General features: G+C 54.2%; 1 protein-coding gene across 5 annotated transcripts in view; it reads left to right on the forward strand.

Moving 5' to 3' along the window:
- RIMBP2 (RIMS binding protein 2) overlaps positions 1-23,372 on the forward strand; it is a 169,896-nt gene that overhangs the window by 96,626 nt on the left and 49,898 nt on the right. For 2 of the 5 annotated variants that reach the window (XM_032471867.1, XM_032471868.1), the window contains one exon: positions 19,196-19,300. In XM_032471867.1, coding sequence (XP_032327758.1) covers positions 19,199-19,300 — 102 coding nt within the window. In that variant the 5' untranslated portion in view covers positions 19,196-19,198. Of the gene's footprint in view, positions 1-6,720; positions 6,883-19,195; positions 19,301-23,372 lie in introns of those variants that run through there. The other 3 variants (XM_032471864.1, XM_032471872.1, XM_032471870.1) reach the window with 3 other exon arrangements.

The following is a 23,372-nucleotide window of genomic DNA, read 5'->3' on the forward strand; positions in this document are numbered from 1 at the left end:
AGGGTTATTCAGAATCAGCTCTTTTCCGCCCCTTGAGCAGTAAAGCCTGTCTGTGGCAGTAGAGAAGGAAGGAGGTGAATGCTGGGCTGAGACACAGCTGACTTGACTTTGAAAACCCTGTTGTTTCTGTAAACTTGGGTACAGTGATAACATTGCACTTCCAGAAGCCGCCCAGACTCCCCCACAACCCCCAGAGTATGGTGTCTTGTCTCCAGGTGTCATCGATTTGAACTGAATTAGCCCCCCAAACTGGTTTCAGTCAACCTGATTTGCTGGGAGCCAAAGAGAACTTGTCCAGGCTTGGGGAGCATGCAGAGGGGAAGCTGCGAGGTGCAGGATTCCAGTCTGAGCATCCCTTCAGCTGGAGCCGGACCAGACGGCCCTGCTCCCAGCCCCTGCCCTTCATCTGGGAGAAGCAAAGATGCGAGCTGCTGGTCAGAGGGAGACCAGTGACTGGCTCACAGAATCACGGTGTTGTCATCTTCTTACTGAATTATGACTGCTGCGTAGCTCTTCTTTCAGAACGCAGAAGCTGTTAGTGAAAGAGATAAGACTGAATTTGGGGCTGTTTTCTCTGAGAGATGGAGCCATGTGCTGTTGTGATGAGGGTCTTTAGGGATGAAGGCTGGGGGTCAGGGAACCACCTTGTGCTGGAGACAGGGTACACTGTGACCACGGGATCCTTGGTGCAGGAGAACCCTCGGTCCTCACACTGGGGAGAATCCTCTGGAAGCGGCTTTGTTCAGTTACCAGATGATGCACGAGGCAGTGTGATGCTCCGGCAGCAAGCGTGGTGTCTTGTGTCTGAACATCCGGTGGTCACCGCCAGAAGCTAAACTGTATCGCCTCCTCCCGGCCACCATCTTCAAAGTTCTCAGAGTGGTGGGCTCAGCAGGGGCACGCCGTTCAGTAAATGAAGAATGCTCCTTTATGTTGACATGGTGTAATCACGGCTCTGCACTTGGGCCAGCACGCATCCAGTGTCTGTCTGAACTGTTAATTACCCCGTTGGTCACGTTCGTGAGTTAGTTGGCTTTTTAGTTTCCAAATGTCACTGACGTGCCACTCGTCTTTGTACCGATAATTCAGTTTAGCCGAAGACGACGCCTGCCTCCCTCTCTCATCGTGGGTTCTGTAATCGCGAGTCCGCCATCACAGCAAGATGGTGACAGTTCTGGTTTTTTTCAGAGGCCTTTTAATTTTTTTACTTTATATTCAGTGGTTAGGAAGGTCTCAATGACCACGTGACATCTGGGCAGAGACCTGGGTGAAGGGAGGAAGGGTGTTGTGCAGAAATATGGAGAAAGAATGTTCCAGCAGAGGGAACAGCAAGCACTAAGTCCTGAGATGGAGGGGTGGGTGCCTGACTTGTTTGAGGAGAGTGCAGAGGCTAGAGTTGCAGAAACAGGATGAAGAGAGGAGCCGGGCAGCTTAAGGTCTGGAAGGTCCAGCCTCCTCCTTGCTCTCGGCCACACTGCCTCCTTTCAGCTCTTCTCGTGAGCACGCTCCAGCCACCCAGGGCCTTTGCACTTGCTGTGTCTGCTGTCTGGGTCGCTTTTGTCCTGGTCACCTCCAGGAGCCTATAAGCACGATGGCAGTTTCTGTATCTTTTCTGCTAAACAGTTTATCCCCAGTGCCCAGCCTGGTGTAGAGAAACCATATAACAAATGTTTGCTGCGTGAATGAGAGGTGGAGGCGCGATATTCTCAAGTCTGCCCTGCGTACGGTAGCCAATATTCTAAGCCCCCCTGCTTAGCTAAGAGGTGAGCCCTCGGCTTTGCAAAGCCTTCAGGAATGTATGTCCTTCCTGAGACTGACTGTCCCCTGGGGCTGAGCCACAGCCACCTTAGTGGAATTAAAATTGAATCATGTCCCGGCTGCTTACCCTCACCGATGGCTTCTTACTACACAGAGATGAAGATCTAAACTCTTTCCTGCAGGACCCTGCTCTCTCTGCCCCTCACCGAATCCCTCCCCCCTGACTCCTACTATGACCCCTTAGAGCCTGGGCCCAGCTTCACTGGCCTTCCCTGTCTCTGGAACATACTACACTTGTGTCCACCCCAGGGCCTTTGCACTTATTGCTTCTCCCACCTGGAATGCCGTTTCCCTCAGCACTTTGTGTTTCTGACTCTTGGCCAGTTGAGTCTTGGGTGTCATGTCCGTTACTTGGTGATGCCTCTCCTGGCCTTCTTATCTCCAGGAGCCCTCATCCAGGCCAGTCGCTACCATGTCATCCTATTGTGTTGTCTCCCGAGCAAACTTATCTTGCTTGTTTTGTCTGTGTGTGTGTTGTTTGTTTTCTCTTTCCAAAAATGTAACCTCCTTGAGAGAGACTTTGTTTCAGTGTGTAGGACAAAATCTGGCATCAAGGAGGCACTCAGTAAAAATATTGAGTAATTAATCAATGAACAGCTGAATGAATGAATGCAAAGTGAATGAGTGAGCGCATGCACCAGCGACAGAACTGGGTACATGAGTGATTGCACGCATGCGTGAGCGAGAGACCACGTGAGTCCTGACCTGGCCTGCCACGGCAGGCCCCTTCTGCCATGGGGGGGACCAGTGGAGCAAAAGTGCAGGCTTGTGGTCAAGGAAGCCTGTCTAGAAGGATTGCTTCTCTGGGCTTCAAGTGCTTCCGCCAAAATGCAGCCACAAGTGAAATGCAGTCTCTGGCTGAGACTCAGATTCTCCAGGAGGGCAAACCGCCGGCGAGTTTGTGATTTCCAGTGTCTGCTCGGCCCCGGCTGGGGGACCGTCAGACGAGGATGTCCCCCCACCAGGCTCCTCACCTCCGAGTCCGACAGCCCCCCGCTCGGGTCTTGGCACAAGTGTCTAGCCTGGGATGAAGTGGAGCGAACCACACGATTTTTCCCTCCAGCGTCTCAGGCTCAGGTGTCCCGTAGAAGAGCCTCATGTTTTCACGTGCACTTCCTGTTGCTGGATGTTTAGGGCATTCTGGGTGCTCAGCATCCTGCCAGCTCCAGTGAAGCGGAAAGGAGCTTGTGAAGCTTTGGTTTCTGCTTCTGACCAGAGCACATCCTGCCACCCTTCCCCATGTCTTCTTGCTCAGGACCCATGAGATGGGCTGTTTGTCAGGAGCAGAGAGACCTGTGTTACAGGATAGCCTTGCTGTCCTGGCAGGGGACAAGCGGCACACTCGAAGTGTTCACTTTGAGAGAGCCCAGTACAGCGAGCGCTTACAGAGGTGTGGGCTGGGGGGCCGGCCGGGGGGTGAGGCACAGAGACCAACAGTGCTGGCCGCTGTCCACCCGCGGCCTGAGGGCAGCTTCTGGAGCCTGGCGGGCACTGCAGCCACGGGGAAGCCAGGGGAAGTGAACGGTGTCCCCCAGATTCACATCCACCCAGAACCTGTGAGTGTGGCTGTGCTGGCAAAGAAGTTCCTGATTCCTGGAGAGAGAGAGAGAGACAGAGGAATTTGCCAGTGTGTTATCCCCTCCCAGCCCTACTGACCCACCGGCAAGCCCCAGACCACTTTTAAGTTTTCGGACATTTCCAGTAAGATGGTGGAGGGAGGCATTTCAACGTTGATTTTTATTGAATTTAGAGAAAAATCATGACTTAAACAGGACCATCCTGTTCCTTGACGTCAAGGATCCCTGAACACTCTGTCCGAGTGTGACAGGCCAGGCTGATGGCAGGTCTACAGGTAAAACTTCGCAGCCCCCTCTGGTTCTGTGACCAGCACGCAGCGCAAATTCTAGAACTCTGACCCAGGAGTATACAGAACATTTCTGATGAGTTAAACAACATGTTATAGTTTATAATTCAAAGACAAAGGTAGTATTCGGGACCAGGTTTTGTTCTCCTGATCAACAGATTAGTCAGTTTCAGCGCAGATAATCTGAGGCTTATTTTGTGTTGATGAACAGCCGATTATGTGGGATTAATAAGTAACTCTGGCAGTGACAATTAATCTTCCCTTGTCTCCAGCTCCTCCTCTCTGGCCCTTCCGTTATATTGTATCTGTGCACGGAGACTCATCCTTACACCTATGAATACAAACCTGCCCGCGGTCATTGTCAGGTTTAATTAAGGTTTTGGAGTTCATTTTCTGAGTTCTGATAGTCGAGCTCCAATAAAGCCCTCCAGGGTTCTCTGGGACGTGAGAATAATGTTTAAGGCTCCGTCTCCAGCAAAACCCTTGATGCGCCTGATCCAGGCAGCTGATAGCATTATCTGGATGTTCAGAGACTGGCAAGAAACAGGAAATGCATTGCTTTCAAAGCTTCGTTCTCTGTTCCCGTCTCCACGGGGAGAGGTTTTGGTAAGAGGCACTGCCGGTTCATTGGCTGGTGCTGTGGGACACACGTGTGTCTTATTTGCATCCAGCAAAAGGACGGATCTGGGTCTCATTCTGAGACTAGGACGCCCCCTTCCCCTCCCCGTGGACTTGACGGTTTTCTCCTTGTTCTCTGCTGGGAGCCCCAGGCAGCCCATCAAAAGTCTGAGCTGCTGAGCATGTAAGGTGTTCAACTTCGCTCTCTGCCGTGGATTAAAACGGCATTAAGCTGCTGTTCCCTCCGTCAGGTTAAGATGCGTTCAGGAGTGATGGTGCCCAGGGCCCGCGAGGAGTGGGGCGTGGGTGAATGGCTGCCACCTCCCCGGGCCTGGGCCTGTACAGTTAGCGTGCGCCTCCCCTTCCCCTGCTGTCTCCGCTCTGGGAGCCCACGTAAGGCGCAGAGCCTCCGGTACGTCCCCGGGACATTCACTGTAGCGTGACCTGTACCGGCGGAAACAGCCGTGATGTTCACTGGAACTGAATGCAGTGATTACAGAACGAGTCAGGTCCGCATCTAATGACCAAGGGTGCAGTCCAGTGAGGGGTGCACATGCCGTTTTAGGGGGCACAGCTGAACCCACAGCAGGGGACCACCTCACTTGTTCCAGATCTGCCCCTTTCCCTCAGCTCCCTCGGCTAAAACGTCACCTCCCTGACCGGCTCGAGTGGAGTCCCCGCTGCTGCCCCTGCACCCCCGCTTCCCTATCTCCTCTTGGTCTCTGAGGTCCTCATGTGCTTGCCAGACTCCCTGTGTGCCTTCTGCATATGCCTCCCTAGCAGAATGTGAACTTCGCAAGAGCAGAGATGATCTTTGACTCACTCCTTAGTCCCTTCCAAGCATCAGGCATCTGGCGTGGAGTAAGGGTTCCATGATCATTTTTGGATAAATGAAAGCACATGGCCAGGAGGTAAACTCTGTTTCAACACAGACCCACAGGTCCTGAAATGAGAAGCCAGGTCTGATTCTGTTTCCCAGCTGTATCATCTGCCCAGCTGCTCTGTCCAGAGGCGTGCGATTCCTGGTCCCTCGTCCTGGCTGTGCAGTTCATGAACAGTCCTGTTTATTTAAAATAAGCCATCCAAATACCTCCCAAGCCAATCTGCGTCTCCCCGTTTCTACTCCCGCTGCTTGAGGCTGGGAGGCGTGCTCCCCCTCAGGTTGTGTTAGAGTTTCCTAGCTTCCTGCCTCTTCCTGCCTCCGCTCTGGCTCTGCTCCACTCTTCCCTCCACACTGTGGCTTCCGCGAGCATCAGTCCGGCCATGCTGTGCCCAGTCCAGGTCCTTGCGTGGTTGCCCATTGCTCTGAGAGTGAGGGTGATGTCATTCCGTCAAGGCCCTGGTGATGTGGCTCCTGCTGACCCCCTTGGGTTCCCCTTCCAACAGTCTGCATCCACCCCCCACACTCCTGGCACACCGGCCTTCCTTTCCACCCTTGACTTCACATCGATCCCTTTGGCCACAGGGCCTTTGCTTTGCCCTTCCCTCTTCTAACCAACTCCTGTGCGTCCTCAAAAACCCACTCATCTGTCACCTCCTCCGGGAAGACTCAGTGTTCAGCACTTCCCCTTTGTGGCATTTGTAAGTGGAAGAAATGACATTTGAGTGCAGGTCTGACTGACTGTGTCCCGCTCCTGACTGGCCTTAACCCCTAGCCCGGGCCGTTGGGGACCACTGGGGCATGATGAAGACTGTGCTTCAGAAAGATGATCTTAGTAACTCTGAACGCCGCTGTCTCTGTGTTTTCAGAATCCATCGGGGTCAGATGAGCAAGAGCAGGGCTTACCCAGTGTCTTAAGGGCAAGTCAGGAGTCAGGAGAGCTCCAAGATTTTGTAAAGGGGTTCCTACCTTCCTGATTTTTTTTCCAGTTTGAGAAACTAAGATATTTTGGCTAAAAATAGATTTCAGCTTCCAGAGCTCACATGGCTCTTTTTCATGCCAGTTCTCATAATGAATGAATCTGACTTCCACAGACAAGATGAGCAGTCATGTGGCAGGGAGAACAAACAGTTTTCAGTGCCTCCTTTCTTGTTTTTGAAGACACGAACTCAGTAAGTGCTGTGTTCTCTTCACCAGGTGTCTGGCGAAGGGAGATCGTGGGCACGGAAACAGTCCGTTATGTCCACCGCGCGAGCCAGATCCCGTGAATGTGGCACTGAAAGCCCCTCTGTTAACCGTGCTACGGGAAATGACTTTCTCCCTTCATTTCTTGGCCCAGGCAGGGCAGGACCCAAAGCAGACAACAGAGCCCCCTTTGATCTGACGCTGAGGAGATGACTCAGTTGCTCCACCCTTGTCCGCCCCTGCAACATCCGAGCTTTCCTGGGGAAGCGGCACCTTGACATTTGTAGGCTACTTAGCGCTTGTGCTAATGCCGACATCCGGCTATAAATACCACTGCTTTAAAAATAAGCCCTGCCGCAGGCGGAGCGTTTCAGACAGGCGCTGTTTGCTGTGGTGCCTCATCTCCAGGGCTTTTCAGACGGGAAGTGTTCCCGGGGGACGTGCCCTTGAATCAAACGATGTCTGTGAAAGGAGACGGAAGCCAGATGTTAGGAGTTTGGCGGGAGTTCGTCTTGGGGTGAGAGCCGGGGCTCTTCAGACTGTCTGTGAGGACCCGTGGCCCTGGGTGCTCCCGGGACAGCCGGGATGGTGATGACTCGTGGAAGTTATGCTGATGACGATGTAACTTGCCTCCCCGGGGAAGTGCGGGTGGCTCTTGGCGCTGGTCACGTGGCCTAGGGCGGCTTGTGTTCAGTGGCCTGCGAGCGCCGGAGGGGCTGGGAGTGGCGCCAAGGCCCTGCAAGGCAGTTCTTGCAAAGTCTGCTGGGCATCAGCACGTCCCACAGATATGCGTGGGGTCCCACGGGAAGTCTCCTGTAGAGCAGACTGATGATAGCGTGGAGGGACGGCGAGCGCAGATCTGGGGGCTGGCTCCCTGGGTTCAAATATGGCCTCATCGTTGACTAGCTGGGCAGCCTTGGGCAAGTTACTTAGCCTCTCTGGGCCTTGGTTTCCTTCTCTGTAAACAGGGAGAAAAATATTTCCTGCCTCAAGAGTTGTTGTGCAGATTTGATGTGTTAGATGTGTCGAATACTTGGCCAAACGCACTTCCAGAACTTAGTGAACGTTACATGCTTAGATGAGGATGTAGGTGCCTGGGGCTGGGTACTTTGGGCAGTGGTCTCTGGGAGAACCGTGACAGCACATCCTGCTTATAGGAACAAGAAGGACACAGACGGCCACCAGTTGTACCATCAACAGTGCACACCAGCGAGGGTCTCATTGCGGTGGCCCCCAGAGCCGGATTAGGAGCTCCCACGAAGGCTCCTGGTTGCCCGCTTCACCCGTCCATCCATCTGAACCCTTTCCCAGGGTGGCTGAGTTCCAGTCTGCGTTTAAGTGTGGCCTCTGTTTCAATCCTCTGGGCTGGCCATCCAGCCAGAGTTTCGCTGAAACCCCCTTGGTTGGTTCCGATGCTGGACTCATGGGTGTCAGCCTTCACACAACACGGCTACCCTGCAGATGAAGTGCATTTCCTTGAATAATGAAATGTGCCACCATGACTTTGCTTAGGACTTTGTTCCTGGCCCGGGAGGGCGGGGCACTTGGTGCTACCTCACTGCCCCCCAGTTTATACTCCTGCTGCTGCTGAGAAGGTGTCGTCTGACTCTTGGAAAGCTCCCTTGGCTCTCTGACTGCTTCTTCCCCCAAACTGAAAGAATTCCAAAGCTGTCATGATCACTAGCTGTCTCTTTATTTTGAGCAACAAGACTGAAAAATCATGCAGGTTCCGTGTGCAATATGAGACATTACAGAATGCAGTAGGGTTTGTGGCAGTCATAGATGCTGTTGAAAATATTTTCGTGAGGACCATTTGGGATAAAGTTCATGCATACCTATGTCAGACGGTTTTAAGGAAGGAAAGAGGGAAATAATTGGTTTATAAAGTGGGAAATGTGAGAGAGAGGTTAGGCTTCAGTCAGGGCTGCATCAGGGTGCTGAGGTGATACCAAGAATAGTCTCTCTTAGTCTTTCATCTCCGCTTCCTTCTGCGTCAGCCCAGTTCCCAGGCAGGCTCTCACCGAGCTGTGTCAGGGATGACAGCCAGCGCCTCCTGGCTTACCCCCCACCAGTTTAGCGCCCATGGAAGAGAGCTTTGGGCTCTTGTACCCGGAGGAGTGTAGCTCACATGCAGACCCTGCAGCCTGGGGTTGGGGTTACTCCCTGCAGAACGTCAGGCTGAAGGGAAAGGGTGCTGTCCTTGAGGTCATTCAGGATGTTGCTATGGTTTGAACAGGCAATGGCTGCCGGCAGAGCAGATTAGCAGGTGTCCACTGCGGAAAAGGAAACCAGTAGCACAAGAGCTTTTGGGACAAATTGGAGAAGGTGAAGTTTGAGTTGGGTCTGGGGCAGAGGGGGATTCGTGAACATTCAGGGGGAACTCAGGCCATTCAGGGAAGAGGCAACATCCTAATCAGAGTCAAGGAAGCAGAAGTGACCTTGAACACTCCTGGGATGTGAAAGCTGGCCCAACACGGGCACTGGGCGACCCGCTGAGGAGCTGATTGGCAAGCCTGGCCCATGAGGGAGTGGGGATGCGTAGCTGTCGGAGTCTCCTGTCCATCCGTCCGTCCGTCTGTCCATCCCCCAGTCCACTCTTGAGCATCTTTACAGTGCCTGTGAACGGAGGGTGCGTAATGGGATAGGAGGATGTGTTTGCTTCCATTTGTACAGTTTCTAAAGTTTTTTGGTATTCGGCTGGTGGGTGTATCTCAGAAGTGAAATGGAAGGATGTTTGCATCCTTCTGAGTTTTTAGAAATTCCTCAGCCCACTGGACTTCCAGCCTTTACTGTTTTGGTAAGAAGGTTTCCTAGACAGAAGGCTGGGGTCTGGGCCCAGGGAGCATCATCCTGGAACTTCTTCCACCTCCTGCACAGAAGCATGGGCTTCAGAGCCCCCTGAGATTGTGTGTCTGTGCCCCACCGTCCCAGGGAGGACACAGTGCAGACTCACTACAGTGTCTGTCAGTCCAAGGCCAACTGCGCTGAGAATGGGAGGAACAGCCGTTCATAGTTGGAAAGAAGCACAAACCTTTTTTTGGGGGGGGGTAGAAATCTTTCAAGCGAACTGACTAAGGGACATTACAATAAACCAGTGAAACTGTGGATAAGGTAAATGAAGCCATTCTCAGACTGAATTTCCCTGGACGGATTCATTTCTGCTTTGCAGGGTGTCCGCAAAGTTCAGGTTTCAGTGGGTTTTTATTTTTTTTTTCTTCCAGTTGTCACAGTAAATCTATGAAGCAGAGTTGAATCTAAGTGTGAAAACTCAAGTGAAAGAAATATGACATTTCCCCCCAGAGTTATTTAACTCTCTCAGGCTCTCCTTTGGAAAGAGTGCTGGAAAGATGCTGTCGGTTGGGGCTTGGCTGCGTCCTTCTCCTTCCGGCTCTTGGCCAGACTCAGCTGAAGGACGGGGAGCAATCTAGGTGTTTTCAGGTGGAGGGGCTTTAACGCAGGGGACCGGTTACACGGGAGGTGGAAGAGCTGCGGAGTCAGGTAAGCAACCTGGAAATACCACCTGTGCGGCTGCAGAGACAGCGGCGGGGGGGGGGGGGTTGTTCCAGGGCCAGGCACTGAGGGCTGTCCAGCAGGAGCGCGAGCCCAGAGGGGAGGGAGCCGCCTGCAGAGACAACACCGGGAGTGGACCGGGGGAGGAGCACTGCTTCTCTCGTCTTCCCGCGCTCCGGTGCCTCCTATTGGCTAACCCCCGAGCAGCAGGGCCAGGGCAGTCTGGCAAATGTAGTTACTGTGATACAGGGGGGAAGTAGATCTGAGAGCAGCAGGGCAGCTAACAGGCGCACCACGGCTACCCCGGAGTTGGGGTTGGGGGCTACTTAAAAGCAAGGTGCTGGGGGAGTCCATCTTGCCCCCACCCACGCGTGCATATGCTGAGATTCTCACCCACTCTCCAGTGCTTAGTGTTTACATTTATGCTTTAGAAACATACAAGCCACAGTCTGCCAGTTGTTTCCGTCATTTTGGAGACAAGGTTTAAAGTTTCATGACATCACTGTAAAGTGTAAGAGCAGAGAATTTTTTGTTGAGGTATAACTGACATACAGCACTGTATCAGTTTCAAGGTGTACAGCATCGTGATTTGATATTTGTGTATGTTGCAAAATGATCACCACAATGTCTAACTTCTGTGGCCATACAGAGTTACAGATTTTTTTTCCTGTAATGAGAATTCTTTTAAAAATTTGCAACAAAGTATGCAAATATGCAATAAAGTATAGTTAACTAAAGGGCTAAAGAATCGAGCAGTTTAGCTGTGCCGGCTCGCGTGGACTCCTGGTTAGCCCCGTGGGGTGCGGGAATCTCTGCCGGGGGAGCCAAAGCTTCATTTTCTGGACTCACCGCCAGCCTTAAGTTCTGTAGGGTCTCACCTCTCTGGAACTTTCCGGAAAGCAGAGCCAAAGCCCGCTCTCCAGAACCCACCAGTGTCTGTACACACAAGTGCTTCTCAGTTTGTCGACCTCTGACGAAGCGGTGTTTCTCTGCAGGTTGGGAGGGAAGCCCCGGCCTCAGTTCCCACAGGTCGTCCGTCAGCGTACTTTCCTCTCATGTCCTCAGAGGAATCGAGTCTGTGCGCCAGAGTCCCAGAGAGCCCTTTTTTCTGTCCCTCACCCTGTCCATCCTCCCTGAGGTGGTGAGCAGAGAGGCCTGGCCATCTAGATGGGAAATGGGAAAGAAATGGAGGAGAAGCGTAGATGGTAGTGACAGAGAGAAATATTAACATCTCAGAAACATTAGCCTTGCAGCACTGTGGTGTTCACCGTAGACGTCTCTGCTGGCCCTGTGTGGGAAGTCACTGCCGTCCAGGGCGAATCAGTAGCGCCTCCTCAGGCCGGGACCCGCGAGGGCGTTTAGTCTGCTTGTAAGGTTCGGGGCTCGCCTGCGTCTCTGTCTGGGTGGTTCGTAGCGCTCACTGATGTTCCATTCCCAGCCCCACCGTCTCCCTAGCTCCACAGATGTCAGCTGCAAAGCCAGCCTTTCTCCTAGTTTTGGTTTAAATGTTTTTTTCACCGTCCATTTAACTCTTCTTTGTATCAGTCGTCAAGGGAGCGTGTGAAGACGTGTGGGGCACACCCGACCAGCGTGGTGCGCCTCCAGAGCCAGCCGACAGGTCTGCGTCACAGGTCTGCCTCTACGTGTGGTTAAGACGTGGCATCCCAGGTGGTGAGGGTTCTGTCTCCTCTGGTCTCCCCCAAATGCAGAAGTCTGGTTTCCTGACAGCCACCGCGGGGGTCTTCCATCATCGCTGGTTGAATTCCATTTGGCAAATGTGAGTTAGGCTTCTACTGCAAGAGGCACTTACAGCCCGGCTGAGAAAGTGAGAATTACACAAAATTAATCAGCACAGTACAAGCCTGTTGCAGTTATTATTATACGCAGAACGATGATAGCAATGCGTATGTGGTAATAATGCGTGTATTATGTGCAGAATAATAGTTAACAGCGCACGTAATGATGACGATGATGCGGGTGTTACACACAGTGTAGTAATAGGTCCCACAGGTGATGGGGGCACGCGGCGGGGGGGGGGCCGAGTCGGGGAGGGGGCTCTGGATAAGCGGCCTCACTGCGATCATTTACTCCGTCGTACTACGTGCCAGAGGCTGTTCGAGGCCCTGGGTTGTGTCAGCAGGTGGAGGTGAGTTCTCTAGTCTAATGGACCTCACAGGTAAGTGGGGAGGAGGGAAGACATAAAATAGGTAAACACATAAATAAGCGAGATAACCTCCGGCAGGGACAGATGCTGCGACAGGCCAGGGACCAGCGTCCCAGGCAGTGGAATGGCATATGCTAAGACGTGGGGCGGGGCGGTGTGACGAGCTTGGTGTAAGAGTGGGGCTGGTCAGAGGCCAGTGTGGCTGCAACATAGTGGGGGCGGGGCAGTAAGAGATCAGGCAGAGAAGTGGGCCCCATCATGGAGGAACCCATCAGCTGTGGCAAAGAGCTGAGATTTTGTTCCGAGGGCAATTGGCAGCCACTGAGTGCTTTAAGCAGAGGACAGTGTATTGGACAGGGTCCTCCAGAGGAATAGAACCAACCGGATATAGTCGAGAGATACACAGACATAGAGATTTGTTCCAGGAAGTGGTGTACACATTACAGAAGCTGACAAGTCCCACGGTCTACCTGCCATCTGCAAGCCGGAATCCCAGGAAAGCTGGTGGTGTAATTCAGTTCAAGTTCAAAGTCCTGAGAATTTGCAGGCTGATGGTGTAAGCCCCACTCTGAGCCCCAAAGCCCAAGAGGCCAGTGTCCAAGGGCAGGAGAAGATGGGTGTCCTAGGTCAGACTGAATTCCTCCTTCCTCCGTCTTCTCGTTCTACTCGGGCCCACAGCAGGTGGGATGGTGCCCTCCTGCGTGGGTGAGGACCGCCGCTGTTACTGGCTTACCAATTCAAATGCTGATCTCTTCTGGAAACACCTTCACGACACACCATAAATCATGCTTTCCTGGGTCCCTGGGCCTCCCTTAGCCCAGGCACCAAATCAGCCATTATGGGTGGCCATGTTCTGGAGGGTGCTCCCTGGCCGCGTGGGGGACCTGTCCCTGTGGAGGACTGACAGCAGGAAGACCAACGATAAGTCTGGTGATGGCCCCAGGGAGGTGACGGCGGCTGGCCTGGGGGTGGTGGCAGTGGAGGGGGTGGTGGCAGTGGAGACGGAGAAAGGGGCCAATTCGGGAAAGATTTTGGTGCAAATGGATGATTTTCTCAGGACTTGAATGTTGAACAAGGAGGGAAGGGGGTGAGGAGAGACTCCCGGCTTTTTGGCTCCAGGAACTGAGTGGATGGGGGGTCATTGCCGAGATGGAGCAGCCTGGGGAAGGAAGTGGTTGGAGAGGGAAAGTCAAAAACTCTGTTTTGGACAGGCTGAAGTTGAGCTTCCTCTGGCACATCCAAGTGGAGATGATGGGTGGGCCGCTGGGCGTGAGGGCAGAAGCAAAGATTTCATTTGGGAGCATGGTTCATACATGGCTGTTCAACTGTGATGTGGAGCAGGGAGGCTGGAGCTCGGTGGGGGAGCACGTGCCTGGCATGTGCGAGGTCCTGGGTTCCGTCCTCAGTGCTCTATTTAAAGAAAACAAACGGAAGCGGAAGGTGTTTCAGGAGGAGGTGGCCCCTCATGTCACGTGCTGCTGAGAGGTTGGGTCCCCAGGCCAGAGAAGTGCCCGCTGGCCTGGTCGTCTCGGCAGGAGTGGTAGGAGGGACACCCGGATGAAGGAGCTGGGAGGTCGTGCAGACAGTGAGGTCGTGCAGACAGTGAGGTCGTGCAGACATCCCCGTAAGCAGTCTGCTGAGCAGTGAAGCAGATAAACTGGCCGCAGCTGGAGGGGAGGTGGCCTTGAAGGGGCAGGTAAGATGTGGGCGATGCACTGAATCAACAGAAAGTTCGCAGCTAATCTTGTCCCCACAGCTGCCATGGTCATCGTAATTAACCTGAAATACGATGTCTCCCAGAGGGCGTATGTTTTTACCCGTCGTTTTTGCTTTTCTGACAACCCCTTTATATTGACTTGGTTCATCAGCCTGAAAGCTGTAACAGCTGTTTCCATCTCTCTGATCAACAAGCCCCCGTCCCCCTTTCGCCTCTAAGCAAGGACCCCACTCAGGCGCTCGTTGTCCCTCTGTCCTCCAGTGACCCCCAAGGCCTGTGGGAGCACGCCTGGAGCAAGTGCCATGTTCAGTTAACGTGTCTGATGAATCCTTGTATGGAAAGTGGTTTCCTCCTTCCCCTGATGACTTCCTTCCCAAAGCGAAATAAAGATGAGCCAGGCTGCGCGGGCAGTGACCACTTCCAAAATGAACAGAAGCACAAAAATCAGCCCGAACAATAGTGCAGTTAAGCAGCTGCGTAGTCATTCCTCCAAACCAGGTTGGCTGCTGGGGAGCCTGAGGGTCCTGATCTGCCCTGGTGGGTGTCACAGTGAGGGTGGTCGGGCAGAAGGGCCTCAGGCCAGGAGGGGGTCCGTGGTTAGGCGTACGCTGGCTTTGCAGTGTGCCGTTCCTGGGCGGCTTCCAGCGTCACATGTGGACTTGGACTTAAGCAACCACTCGGCTTCCCTGAGCATGTGGCCCGTGTAAACGGTGGCCGCAGCACGCAGCGTTGTTTGGGAGAGTGCCTGGCACGTGGTCGGTGCTTAACAAGTGGCAGCAAGTGTTCTTTATCACCTCGTCTTACCAGTGCCGTCAGCCCAGCCACTCAGCACCTTGCCGGTGGAGTCGCTGGTCACTGGATACGTTCTGCCTCTCCTGCGCACCTTGAGTTTATGCTAAAGAGGCGTCCCGGGCTGCTGCGTGCGTCCCGGGCTGCTGTGTCACAGAATTCTTCATTACCTGATGCTGCACTGCGAGGTCCTGGGTGACAGGACACTGCACAAGGTCGATGGGGAGGGGTTTTCTTGTATTCAGAGTAAAAGGTGGTAGACTTAGTTGAAGCCAGGTACTATTCTAACTCATGTAATACTCAGAACACCCCTACGAAGCAGGTGTTCATTCATAATTAACTAATCAACATTAGTTATCTAGTTAATTGTTAGTTAATTAGCCTTCTACAAATTCATCATAATGCTGATGAATAATTAACCCCGAAGAAGCAAATGAAGCACAGAGAGGTCAAGTCACTAGCTCGAGGGTGCAGAGCTGGGAGGCAGCAGGGCTGGCACCTGAACCCAGGCAGTCTGAATCTTGATCACTGCCCTCCACCTTTAACTGACCTGAATTCCTGGAAACACATCTCCACCATCACTGTCCCTGCAAGCACCTGCTGGAGAATATTGAGGAAGTTCCAGGAGCTGGGAGAGGCCAGTGTGGCTGAAGCAGACTGAGCGAGGAGGCCAGGTGGTCAGAGCTGAGCTCCGAGGAGTCCCGGGGGCAGATCACAGAGGACAGCTTTAAGGATTTGGCTTCTGTACTGAGTGACCTGTTCAGGGGCGGGGACTACAGCTGGAGACCAGGTGCCTGTCTACATTCTAGGGTGGGAAGGCAGACAGTGGGCAAGTGAAATGTGTAATATATTAGATGGTGGTAAGTGTTCTGAGCCAAAATAAAGCAAGGCGGTGAATAAGGATGCTGAGGAGGGGAGAGGTTACAGTTTTACTTATGGCTTCACTGAGAAGGTGGTATTTGAGCAAAGTCTGGAATTTGAGAGAACAAGCTCTTCCAGTATTGGGGGGAAGGGTGTGACTGGCAGAGGGAATAGCATGTGCAAAGGCCCTGAGGTGCCTGGCCTTTGGAAAGATAAAGCCCAGGGTGGAGAGCAGAGTGGGACAGGCAGACAGTGGTAGAGGGATGTCGGGAGGAAGGAGGAGGCAGGACTTGCAGCCTCATCACTGCAGCTTTACTCGGGTGGTGAGGGTCACTAAGGGGTTCCGAACAGAGAAAGAACGTGACCCACCTTCTGGGTGCAGAGATCCCTCAGGCTGCTGGCTGCCAGGGGTTGGGGTTCATGGGTTCATGTGGGTATCTGGCCGGTTCTGACCAGTAGAAGCTGTCCAGCGTGTTCTGGAAAGATGTTCCTTCCTGACGTGATGGAGGAGAAAGGCGCCCCCCTCACAGTCTTTGGTTCCTAAGGGACGTCATATGAAGCAGTGAGCAGCGTCTGGAGCAGGGAACACCCTGGAGGCTTCCCAGGCGCTCCGGGCTGGCCTCACACCCGCAGCTCCACAGTGGACGACCTGGCCCAGTGCGTCCTCTGGGTGAGGATTGGAGGAATCCTGGCACCATGCTGTTCCGGGGCCTGGAAGACCCTTCCACCCGCAGCTCCCTGGTCTCTGCTTCAGTGCTGTCTCCTTGGTGGGGCTCCAGCTCCTTCACTGGATCCAGCCGGCCTCTGCTGCACCCACAGCTCCATCCCCCAGCCCCCTGCTGTATTTTACTCCATGGCATTCAGGACCACCCCACACACTACGCATGACTTAACGCGCGCGGCTGCGGTCTGGCTCTCCCCCTAGGACGTAAACTCCGAGCGTTGGGCTTGTTTGTTTTTGTTTCCTCACTAACGCCTTCATAACCCAGGGTGGTGAGGGGCACGAGACAGGCGCTTGGTAATTATTGCCGAGTGAGTGAGTGAGTGAGTGTTCATGGCAGCGGCAGGCGGACACCTCATTGTCGGGTCAGGGGGTGGGAGGGGAGTGGCGGCCAGTCCTGTAAGCTGGAGGTGGCTGCGTGCCGGCTTGAGTGGCCCAGTGGAGCTCCCTGCTGCCACCTGCTGTGGTCTGGCCTGCCGGCTCGCTCACGCCCTTTCTCACCTGCTCCCACAGTTAGGACTTCCGTTCAGGGAGGCCGAGTCCTGCTGCTCTGTGTGTCCAGGTTCTTGGCACGTGGTAGGCGCCCAGTAAATACTGGTTGGATGAATAAACATAAAGAAGGAGAAAATGGGCGAGGAAATGGAACAGATCCCTCTCTGGAACTAAAAGCCTTGCACAGGTGGTCCACCTGCCCTCCAACAATCCATGAACGTTGGTGGGGAACAAGCAACATGACTTAACTCTGGTGCTCGTAAGATGAGGCCTGATACCGACAGAAGTAATGCCCTCTGAGTCGGTGAGCAGTGTTTGTGTGAGAGTTTCCAGAGCCACTCAGCGCTTGGAGAGCTGCTGACACCTTCCGAGGCGCTGGTGGCTGGCTGTCTTCGTGGCGCGTCCCGGCCTTGTGCCTTGTGCCACTGGCCTGGGAGTCACGGTGGGTTGGTGGTGGGCAGGGGGGCTGGTCTGTCCTAAGAGATTGTTAGGAATTGCCAGACCTGTGGCGAGGGGGTAGCTCAGTGGCGGAGCACATGCTTAGCGTGCACGAGGTCCTGGGTTTCATCCCCCAGTGCCTCCATTAAAAAAATTTGCTGCACCCAGATTGGGAATCACAGCTCTGCAGGGCCAGGAGAAGCATGGTCAGGACTGGCCCTTGGAGGTGCGGGGGCTGCAGCAACAGAGAACCCCTCTCCCGCCTGGGATGGCGAGACCCGCTCAGGCCAGGAAGGCTGGACGCTGGCGAGGGTGCAGGCGGGTGTGTGGGGGCTGTTTCTGTCGTCTGTCTAGCCCACAGACAGACACGAATGACCCATTCCTGCCCCAACTTGGGCAAGTTACAGTGACTGACAGACACGCCCATTTCCACATGTCGTGGGATTTTGTTCGTGCTTTGAGGGAGAGGGGTCTGTCTTCCCAGGATTCCGGGTTCTGGTGAGTGTTTCCATAGCAACAGGGAAACCAGCATGTGTCTGCTTTTGGGGCAGGGTACCTGCAGCTTCCCAGAGAACTCAGACAGTAGAGGGGACTGTGTGGTGGTTCAGCTCACGACCGGAGGCGAGGCCAGTACGTGATGTCAATGCACACATGACGTGTGCAGCGTGGGACGGCAGGAAAACTTCACTTTTTCAATGCAGACAAGTCGCAGAAATCTGTGACCTGATATCCGAGAGCTTCCTCGTCCGCAGTTGAAATTGTTCAGCTCCAAATCTCTCCCAGAAGGAAGGAACTTCTGGTGCCAGAGGGTGGAGTGGACTTGAGAAAAATGGTGAAAAGAATAGAATTTACCTCCCTACCCTCCTCCCTTATCTCCCCGTGCCCCCTTCCCCAATCTGGAGATGAAAATAATAAAGTTTTAAAGTAGTAAATAATAACAGTAAGTCAACAACACATTGAGGCCAAGGAGGAAGGTGTGCTAGGGCCCCTCCCTGGCATGGCAAGGTGCCTCCTATCTTTACGGGTCCCGTGAAGGAGGGGCTGGGTCCACAGTGGGGACTGCGGTAAACTGGAGGCGTGTGCTTGTGACTCCGCCTCTGCCAGCCCCTCCAGTGGGACACGCCTTCTCTTTTTTTGAAGAAATCTGGACTTTGATGTGAAAGATCACGATTATAAAATGTTGATCACTAAGTCACATTGGGCATGTATCTTGTTACAGAAAAGAAAGAGGAAGGGAGGGAGGGAGAAAGATAAATCCAAATGTCGTGTTCCTGGTTCTCCATGAAGCGCTCCAGGTGGTGGAAGTCCGCCCCACGCGCACCTTTTTCTGTGTGGTGTCCTTTCTCGTGTTTCCTCGCCTCGGGGGCTCACAGGGTCACGACAGGGCTGTGGTGGTCCCGGCTGTCCTCTGATGCTCATTGGTGGGTTCTCCTGGAGAGTGACTTTGGGTAGGTGAGAAGTCATCAGAGATGAGGAGAAGATGCTGGAGTTAGAGGAAGGGTCCAGCCCTGGGCCTCCCTGCTTTGGTGGGACCTTTTGGGAGGGACCAGTTGAGGAGTCATTTGGACCCGCAGGGCTGAGCACTGTTCTTCACGTGAGTCAGCAGACAGGACCGAAGCCCGAGATTCAAAGGCTCCACTGGGGACTTAGATTTGAATCCCAGATGGCCGCTTACCATGTGGGACAAACAAGGAAAACTGCGTCAGTTTTCCCATCTGTAGAATGGGGCTGGCTACAGCATCTCCCTCCTATGATGATTGCAAGGATGACATTACTTACGTGGTGGTGAAAAGCTCGGAACGATACCCCTGTGCAGGGAAAGATCTGTGAATCTTGGCTGGTACTTGCAGAAGACCTGGGGGAGAACAGAAAGAGGAGAGCAGTTTTCAAAACAGGAAGAAGAGGAATTCATCTCTGCAGGAGACCCAGTTGTGCTCACGTGCTCCTGGCATGTAAAATATAAAAAGTGAAAACTGAGGGAGAAAGGCTTGTGGGTGGGAGGGTTTCTCCGGCTCTCCCTGCAGCCCCTGGGAGGAGCCGGGAAGGTGGGTGGTGAGTCAGAGCGGGGAGCTGGCCGCGGGGACCCGGGATACCGCTCCTTGCGGGGCACCAGGCTGACCCACCTGTCCCCCGCACAGCACATGCGAGAGGCTGCGGAACGGCGGCAGCAGCTGGAATTGGAGCATGAACAAGCCTTGGCTGTCCTCAGCGCCAAGCAGCAGGAGATCGACCTTCTGCAGAAGGTGAGCTGGTGGGCCTGGGCCTGGGCTGGGGCTGGAGGGAGGCCGGCAGCGGGCAGGGGACCAGAGGTGGGAGCCGGCTAGTTGCTCCCCCGAGCCCTCTTTTGCAGGCTTGAGAGTGTCCCCCTCCCGTTCCTGGCGTGGGAGGATTCTGAGTCACGGGTGCCGCCCCGTGTCTCTAGTTGACCCTAAGTTGACACGTGTTCAGGTTCCAAACTGCAAAATCAAACGAAAAGCTCTAACAGTTGGTGCTGGCGAGACTGCAGGGAAAACGACAGGCCTGGGGTTGCTGACAGGGATGTGACTCACTTCAGCTTTGGGGGCCAGCAACCCGACAGCATCAGAATTAAAATCCAGGTGTATGCGGACCCTGTGACCTTCCATTCTGTGAATACGCCCTGTGAGAAACACAGGGGCCGGTTCAAAAGGCTGGTGTTTGTTTTGTTTTGTTTGTGCTGCTGTGTGGGGCTCGGCAGTGGGGCTCAGTCGGATGCCCATCGAGGGTGTGGCTGTGTCAGCTGTGGTGCATCATGCCCCAGGCCAGCACAACCAGCACGACAGTATTAGAACGGATAGTTCGGGTTTCCATCTGCTACCTCGGGGAGATTTGCATGGTGTGCTATTAAATGAGCAAATCGAGTTTTAGGGCAATAAGTATAGCCTGAGCTCTTGAACAGAGGATGAGAGAGAGAGAGAGAGAAAAGGCGAGAAAAGAGGGGAGGGCGAAGAAAGAGCAGAAACCGGAGGGGAGGAGGGGCGGAGGGGACCAGGCAGCTCAGAAGGCGCGTCCCCAAGGCACCTGTGATAAGAAAGTTAACCCGGCCCCGTTCGTAGCCTTCAGCCTTGGTCCTCCTGCTTCTCTCCAAATAGGTATGAAGCTTTTGTCTTTATGGCCAGGGGCTCGAGGTCTTTGTGTGTAGCGCCCATCCTATACATTTCCTTCCCGAAGCCCGGTGCCCCCCACTCACAGGAGGGCAGCCAACCCTCCTCCAGCCAGAGCGCAGCCTGACCGTTGGTGCAGGTGCTGGTCCCAGCCCCCGCACCTGCTCAGGCTGGGAGGGGCTGCAGTCACTTTCTCCTCCACGGGGGGCGGGGGGAGGGGCCCTCCAGGTCTGTGATCTCAAATAAAGGACAGGACATTGCCCCGCCTGGCTGGTGATAGGGATCCATCAGAGGGGCTTTTCTCCTCCCGAGTTTATTGGCAGAGTGGGCAGCATCAGGCCAGTAACTCCTGAGGCTGTTTCTCTGATCATTTACGGCGACCTCATATTAGGGCTAGGTTTCACTGGGCCGGCGCAGTGCAACTGCCACAGCCCTCGTCACCCGTCATGAGAAGTTGGCTGGCACGCTGAGAGGCAGTATTTCATTAGCTGCTATCCAGAAAGGATATTGCCAGGATGCAGACAGCGGCATTACTCTTATCTGCTCCCGCCATGCAGGGCAAGGGGGGCCTTCCGGCGCCCGGGAGACGCCTGCCTGGTACCTGCACCCCCGGAAGCCCTGTCCCCAGGCTGGGAGCATCCAGGCCAGATAAAAAGCCAGCAGAAGTACAAACATCGTCCAGCAAGGGTGACCGGTCGTTTTTCTCAGCAGAGCATCCTCCGAGGCAGGGTTTTACTTCCTAAGTCCTGACGCTGAGGAAAGTGCTCCAGAGCCGAGTCCGTTCTTCAGCTCCTGCAGTGCCTCCTGGGCCTCATCCGGCGTCCTCTGCTCCTTTCCCCCTGGATTCAGCCTTGTCCCTGTTTGTTTTTTGTATATATATTACCATTATTGAAGTCTGGTCAGTTTCCAGTGTGTCCATTTCTGGGGCACGGCACAGTGCTTCAGTCATACGTGAACATGCATGTATTCCTTTTCATATTCTTTTCCACCACAAGTTACTGCAAGATACTGAGTACAGTTGCCTGTGCTCTGCAGCATGAACTTGTTGTTTGTCTGTTTTATAGACAGTAGTCAGTACCTGCAAATCTCAACTCCCAGTTTATCCCTTCCCGCCCTTTCCCTCCCCGGTAACCGTCAGCTTGTTCCTGTGTCTGAGAGTCTGTTCGGACACGTTGATGCTTCATCGGTGGGGAGCAGAGGGAGGAAGCTGACGAAGTGCACGTGTGCCCATTGCATGGCTTCTCAGAGGTCTGGTTCCTTTACAAAGTGTTAGGAAGTTTGAGCCTTGAGTGGAGCGGGGTTGCTGAGTTCTTTCCAGGGTTCATGTCTCCGTCTGATTCCTAGCAGGGACAGCCTCCGGGCTGCACTTGCTGTTGGGATCGCTCGCTCACTCATGCACACTCACACAGTCGTGCACTCACGCGCTCACACTGACTCACTCACACACACGCACATGCACTCAGCAAGTGTTGGCTGGCTACCACCCCTGTGTCGGCCACTCAGCCGTTGTTCAGGAGACTGGGAACGTGTGCTGGGCAGGAGGAGACCACGGCCCTCCAGAGTGAGACTGAGTGAATAAGGGCGTGAAGGCGTCTAAGTGAGCAGCAGACACCGGTGTGCAAGTGCTCGTGTCCTGCGATGGGAGGACAAAGTCAGGCCCTGGTCCCCCTACCACGATAAAAGTCACCAGAGCTCTCTGAGCTCCAGTTTGATTCTCATGAGACAGCAGGGTGCGATCTCTCTAAGGAGCAGCCTGTTCCCTCGGACTACAACTTGCTTTACCTCTTAGCCTGCTCCAGTGGGACCCTGCCTCCGTCTCACCAGGGCCGTAGTTCTTGTTAAGTCACCTGTGTGTGGACTTTGTTCTCAGTGGTCAGTGCCCTGCCCTCATCCTCTCGGACCCAGCAGCACAGTTTGAGGTGGTCAGTCTCCCCATCCTCCAGGCTTCCAGGACCCCACCCTCTTTCAGTTTTCCTCCTTCCACCACTCTACCCCCTTAACATCCTAGGTGTTCCCCAAGCCTCGTCCACAAACCACACCTCTTCTTGATCTGCACCTGTCCCCTCTGTGGTCTCTGGTCCCATGGGTTTAGGTGCCACCTGGGCGCCAGCTCCCAGACTTAGATCTCCAAGTCAGAGTCTGCCTCTGAACCCCACTTCTTCTATCCAGCCTTCCCTGAGACATCCCACTGGGATGATCTCAAGCGTGACGTCCCAAGTTGAATTCTGGTCCAGCCTCCGCAGGCCCACTCATCACGTGTCGTGCCTGGCTCTCTGTTTGTGCAGCCTCTCTTTTTCCCTGGAGGTGACCGCCTCTTTCTGTGTGTTTGGTCTGTTCTCTGTGCACCCATCACCTCCTTCTTCCCAGACTTTCTGCCAAAGCTGTAAAACCCCTCCCAGGATGCCCATACCCTCCCAGGGAGGCGTTAATTTCATTGCCCTGGAGCCTCGTGCCTGGAGTTCGGGCTGGATGCTCCTGAGGGCGAAGTGGAGCTGGGCCTGGAGATTCCGTTCACCGCCCTGGGAATTCCTGACTTCCTTTTACACCAGGAGCCTCTGTTTCCTGGACCCCCTAATACTCCTTTTCGTGATGTACAGCTTGTGTGTAGGGAAGCCAGGGGTATATTTTCCCCTGAGATGTAGGTGGATTTTTGCCACATTTTCCAATACTTGGAGGCCTGGGGTTGGAGAGCATACTCCTGGGCCCCTGAGGGCTGGGCTCCAGAACCCTGATGTCTCCCTGGGTAAATGGTGACCGGGGTCCAGAGGCTCTGGTTGCTTCCCCTTCCCAGCATCCTGTGCAGAGGGCGTCCTTGACTTACTATGAGTAGCAGCTATAATAACCCAGATGTATGAGCAGAAGGGTTTTCCCATATTTAAAATTCACCTGCAGACCTGACCGACGTCACTGGTGTTTAAAATTCCTCTCCCATGTGGGGAACGACTGCTCCCAGTTTTAAGGGCATTCCTGACACATGCGATGCTGAGAGAATTTGGACTCACCCTGCAGTTCATAAAAATGCTTTGCCTCCGTTTGAAGTGCTCCCCTTGGGGGTGCTGGGTTTAGCTGTCGTGCGTGGATGGCAGGGAGATCACGGGCTGGCCCTCTGGTTCATTCAGTGTCTTGGTTGCCCCTGTGACGCACTCCTGGAGTCCTGGCCCACGTTCACGGCTCCCTCAGCTCTGCGGACCTC

Source organism: Camelus ferus, chromosome 32, assembly GCF_009834535.1.
Source record: "Camelus ferus isolate YT-003-E chromosome 32, BCGSAC_Cfer_1.0, whole genome shotgun sequence".
Taxonomy (NCBI): Eukaryota; Metazoa; Chordata; class Mammalia; order Artiodactyla; family Camelidae; genus Camelus; species Camelus ferus.